The 5,847-nt window shown below is 29.9% G+C and overlaps 1 protein-coding gene across 1 annotated transcript in view; it reads left to right on the top strand.

The window, feature by feature from the left end:
- Nucleotides 1-4,380, top strand: part of LOC117111299 (obscurin-like) — a 6,875-nt gene extending 2,495 nt beyond the window's left edge. The window contains exons 3-6 of the mRNA XM_033254226.1: nucleotides 578-608; nucleotides 1,894-2,049; nucleotides 2,642-2,980; nucleotides 3,991-4,380. Of these exons, the coding sequence (XP_033110117.1) occupies nucleotides 578-608; nucleotides 1,894-2,049; nucleotides 2,642-2,980; nucleotides 3,991-4,364 (900 nt within the window). The 3' untranslated portion in view covers nucleotides 4,365-4,380. The remainder of the gene's footprint in view (nucleotides 1-577; nucleotides 609-1,893; nucleotides 2,050-2,641; nucleotides 2,981-3,990) is intronic.
- The last annotated feature ends 1,467 nt before the right edge of the window (nucleotides 4,381-5,847 follow it).

The raw sequence follows: 5,847 nt of genomic DNA, 5'->3' as shown, positions 1-5,847 counted from the left end.
AACTGTTGGGTATTTGAGGCAATCAAATGTACCGATGATGTCGATGTCAGTAATAAACATGGCTACGACTACATTGCACAAAACGATGTAAGTTCATGATAAACTAGAACAAATATATCCATTTGAAGTGTAGTTTTGCAGTTTTTTTTTTTTTGTTTTTTTTAGAATAAAGTAGTTGTACTGAATAAAGTCTAGAATTTATCTTTAGATATTCGATACACTTAAATAGTATTTTATTTTTGTACTTGTTTACTGAAGTCATTATATTTTAATTAATATTAACAGGTCATATTTTTCCCAACAATTAGCAAATGTATAGAATTAAATATCTGTCCTATATTTCTAATAACCATTCATACAATTAATTTAAATATTTCCATACATCAGAGAAATGTGCAATAATTTCACGAACACTGAATTCATCTGTCTCATTCAAGGTTGATTAATAACAATTTAATATTTTAAAGATTTTGAAATACCCCTGAATTTACAATAATTTATAAGGAGATAAAACCAGACCTTATGGGGGTAAAAAAAATATTTTAAGGTTATAATATATACCTTCTTATTTTACTAGGAAGATACTTTGAAGAAAAGCAAGGAAATAGGTGAGATTATCAATATTGCATCATGCATTATGACAGAAGTAGAGAGGCTCACGCATTAATACGGGCACAATCGATCTGTTGAGTTGATGTGGCGTTTGATGATTGACAGGAATTAAATACTTAAAAATTAATTAATCAACAAATAATAATAATAATAATAATAAATATTAATAATATTAATGAAAATAATGATAATTATTTTAATTGATATAATGAGAAATGAAGTTGAAAATGCAACAAAAAAAGTAGTTAAACGCACAAGTAACAACACTTTCCCGAAAGTTTCATTCAGGTCAGTTGACCCGTTTGTGAAATATCTGGTGTAGACTGTTTGCCCTTAAATCACTTTAATTGGTCCTCACATGCAAACCCCACCCTAGATTGAAACTCAATATAGGAGGCACATCCTTGATATATGGTCTATGCTTCGGCAAAGCATGGGAAGTTCCAAGCAAGGGAAGTGACCGAAGTGCCGGCCAAAAAACCCAGTGCAAAAAGATAGGAAAAAAGTATTCAAGAAAAAAGGAAAACAAAAATCAGAAAAAAAAAATACAATGCCTTTTCAGCTACTGCTGGGAAAAGCCAATAATAATAATAATATTTACGTGTTTTCAGTTTAGAATTTATAGATATAGTTGTTACTTTGTGTGTGTTTCATTCATTTATCTATATAATTCATTCATATATTCATTCATTTCTTTCTGATAAAAATATATTATAATATATATAGCGTGGATACAAACAAAATGGATCATTCATTCTTTAATTTGTTTGCTCGTTTATACATATATTCATTTATTTCTTTGACAAAAACATATAAAAACAAAATGCATTAATTAATTTATTTATTCGTTCGTTCGTTCATTCATTCATTCATTTGTTTCGAATTGGGGATTATAACATAAGTACCAAAACAAGTCACAATACAATTTCTTGTAATTGTATTTTATTTGTAATTGTTATATTATTCCGATGTGCAATCACTAGTAGTAAATTAATTGCTTTTTTGTACTTTTTTGTAATTCTTACATAGTATTTTAATGTGCAATTTTTTGTAATATAGACAATTTTAGCCTTGTGCTACCGTTTTTGAATTTATGCATTTATACTGAAATAAATAAACAGACAGACAGATAGATAGATAAATGAATAAAACAAACTAACCTTTAATAATTATATGAATTATTTTTGAGGAGACTGCGCTTATGCTCTAGGCCCTATGTGAGATTTTGTAAATAAATACCGGTACCATGTTTTTAATATTTCTTTTATTCTGCATTCAAAGATAGTAGAGATAGGTACGCTGTATCGTTAGAAGAAGTTGGCTCTTTCAAGCTGACGATTAAAAATCTGATACCATCCGATGCGGGTGTATATCAATGTACTGCTATGATGAAGAACGACGAAACTCATCTAAAAACGATGACATTGTTCGTAAAACGTGAGTCCTTTCATCGTCAGTACAAAGTTGTACAGTAGATACGAATTCATTATTTTCATAATTCTCATATGTATATCATCATATCATGTAGGCCTAGCAACCAATTTTGAAACTTTTTGAAATTTTCTGTTCCATTCGTACATACAGAATGATATTATAAGCGAAGTAGGAAGTCAGAAAAGCAATGTATTTTACATGTATTAAATTATTGGATTTGTCTTCAGACATCAATAATAGAAATAACAATCACATAATTGTTATTCTCCATTTTCATTAATAACCGAAGTTGTTATTTGTATGTTTTCAAATATGTTATAACATTTAATTTCACGTGCTACAACCAAAATCTAATGTAGGCCGAAACTACGGGAATGGGAGGGTGAAGACGAAATGAACGGAGAGCGTCTCAAGTTCTGTTTTCAATGTCATTTTCCGTACTTTGCTCAAGCCTGTCAATTAATAATTATTTGTTTACACGCACATAAGAAACAAAATTTAGGATGATGATAGCATTACACAGAATCAGACACATAAATAATGTGTAGGCCTAATGAAATTTAGTATCAGAACATTGTGTTTTCTGTAATTTAAGCAAAACTGGTGGCACACGTTCGTGACGTAAAGGTAGAAGAGGGTAGTAGTGTTGCCACCATCATCTGCGAATTGTTTCCAAAAGATAGTGACATAAAAACAACCACATGGTACAAAGGGGATCACAGCTATACGATTGCCATTGCCTCTAGCAATGATGACTACATCAAAGCTAACCCTAAATACGAAGCGCTGATAGACGAAGAAAAAGGAAGAGCGCTTTTGATCATTAAGACTATTATCGTTGAAGACCGAGGGAAGTACGTTTGTGTTGCACAGAGAACGGGGAACACTGGTGAGGGTTCGAGTGCCAGCGGGGAAGGAACTTTATCTGTTGCTTGTAAGTATAATAAACAGTTGGACTGTATATAAAGCATAATGATAGTTTTAACTTTGCAATGAAATACACATCCAATAGTAATCAAAACATTATATTTTTCTATTCGAGCACTGTTAGTAATAAGTTATAATTTGTATACATTGTGTTTACGGTGATACGTAGACTAATTTGAAATGTATATGTCATGTGTCATTCATCTATTTATCTATTCATCTATTTATATATTTATTTATCTATTTATTTATTTATTTGTGTTTTCGTTCATTCGTTTATTTAGGTATAAATTTCGGTATGAAACAGACTTACATAAATCCCAGAGGGCAAACCTGTGAGCTTACAAAGAAATACAATAAACATTTATACAAAAAACATAAAAATAAATAATCAAATAAAATGTACATTAAATAAGACCTGTGAGTCTACAATCAAATACAATAAACAGTTAAACAATAAACAATAAGCATAAAAAGATAAATAAAATGTACATTAAATAAGAAAAGCCTATATTAAATTAAAGTTAGCAATACATTACGTAAGCATAAACCCACACAGTAAAATGCATAAGAAAAAAAAGACATAAATTAATATAAATACTTTAAATTTTTGCAATCATAACGTACATGTGAACGTCAAAATAATATGAATGAGACATATGAATCAACTAGAATAAAAGTCTATAAAGATGATTATCAAATTATTTGCAGCTATTATACAGTTAAAAATTACAATATTTACAATTATTAAAATCATTACTTAGTTTTATTAAAATAATTATTAAAATATTATTAATATTAATTAATTATCCATTATTATTCATTGTTCCATGTGGTATATATGTATTTAGGCATATTATAGTTAAATTAAACTTGGTGGTCTTGTTGTGACAACAGGTAGTACTTTTGATCATTGTCCTTTGTCTAGTTCAATAACTTGGTCACAATGGAATATAAATAATGTTTGTACACCATACTTGATACAAATGCTACAGAACATTACGTTGTATATTACAGGTAACCTAACCGTCCGTGTTTACAACCAAAAAGCCTTTATCGGCGATGAAAGCACGTTTCTCGAATGTAGGATTCTACCACCAGGTGAAGACATAATAGGTGTTATGTGGTATCGTTATAATGAACACGGCAAATTCAACGGCAGTGTGTTGGCGTCGACAAACGACATTGCGCGCCCTGACAGCAAGTATACTACCTGCATTGAAGAAGGCGGAAGGTGCATTTTGTATATACACAGTGTTGTCAAAGGGGATGCTGGCAAGTACGTCTGTAAAGTTAAGAGGACATTTAAAGACAAATTTTTCAAAGGATCTGCCGTGCTCACCGTTGAAACTAAATCTCCTGAAGAAGTACAATGTGTGGACGAAAGCTAGTGCCAATACATTATATACAAGTTAGTCATTTCTTTGTATTCATCGTTGCAACTAAGTAACACTGTTTTCAATTCAATTCAAATGGCATTTATTCAATGATGGTAAACAATACAGTAATAATATACAATACAAAAATGAAAATGGGAAAGATGTAAAATAAAAAGAAAATTATAGGTATTGGGTTAACTATTAAAAGTAGGACTTGTCTTATCAAGACCCCATGAAAAGAGAAAACAAATAGGTGGAAGGGAAAGGAGAGTAATTGATCACAGATGTACGATGATAAATATTCTATTTTTTAACTTTCACAGGTAAAGAAACTGAAGTTTTAATTCAAACATCAAGATCATTCTATAAATAGGACCAGCAACAGAAACAAAATAAATGACTTTTCTGAGTCTGACGACTGGAGTTGGAACATAAGCACCTCTGAAATTATATGTATGAGTTTTCCGAGGTGTATCTAACCATTTTAACATAGGAAGAGGATGTGTTTTCTTTTAAATACTGAAACATAAACTTTGCCACTTGGACCTTATTTATATCAAATAAATTTAACATTTTTAGTCGTTTGAATAAAGGTTCAGATAGAGTTCGGTAGGATGAAGGTATAATAATTCTGGCTGCACATTTCTGTAACTTAATAAGTATATTCAAATTAGAATGATAGTCAGAAGCCCGAACAATATTGCAATATTTTAAATGTGGTAAAATAAGGGTATTATAAAGGAAAGTAGAATATGTTATAGAAAAATAAACTCAAGCCTATTAATGATACCAATAGTTTTAGATATTTTCTTAGAAACATAGTTCTGGAGTTTGCTCCACTTCAAATTGTCTTCGATGTAGACGCTGAGAAATATGGTTTCTGTTTTACACTCAGTAATTTTGTTATTAAGAAAAAAATTGATAATTATTAGAATTAATTTTTTTATTATTAGAATGAAAAATAATATGATTAGATTTTTGAGTGATTATACAATGTTTATTTGAAGCGAACACGTCACCATATTTGAATAATTCACTGTTAATAGTATTACATTTCGGGTTCCCCTGAACTTCAGTAGGCCCTATCACTTTTTCTAGATGATCATGAAATTCATTATGAACACCAAATTATAACAAACACAATTTTAACTCATTTTAATTCTGAAATGGCACGAACAATTTTAAGAAAATATTTAAAATTATGTTTAACTACAGCATGGGAAGAACGTAACAAAATCTATAATACTTTTTCATAAATGAATTTGTTATAAAATGAAAGAAAATGAAAAGAAAAGAAAAAAGATGAAAAAAGAAATTCATATATATATATATATATATCTGTCTCCTACCCAAATTACGGTTGTCGCAAGAGTTAGTTTGCCTCTTGAATTTAGATCGTACTAATATATCACGAAGGTTGGGTGGTCTGCGATAGGCTATGAACGGTGTATCCGAAAAAACAGACCTAAGACGTTTTGTGGTCTGTAGAATGGGC

The sequence above is a fragment of the Anneissia japonica genome, unplaced genomic scaffold, assembly GCF_011630105.1.
Source record: "Anneissia japonica isolate Jap-2015-1 unplaced genomic scaffold, ASM1163010v1 scaffold288064_len137640_cov117, whole genome shotgun sequence".
Taxonomy (NCBI): Eukaryota; Metazoa; Echinodermata; class Crinoidea; order Comatulida; family Comatulidae; genus Anneissia; species Anneissia japonica.
The sequence above is the reverse complement of the archived record's forward strand: the minus strand, read 5'-3'. Positions and strand labels throughout refer to the sequence as shown.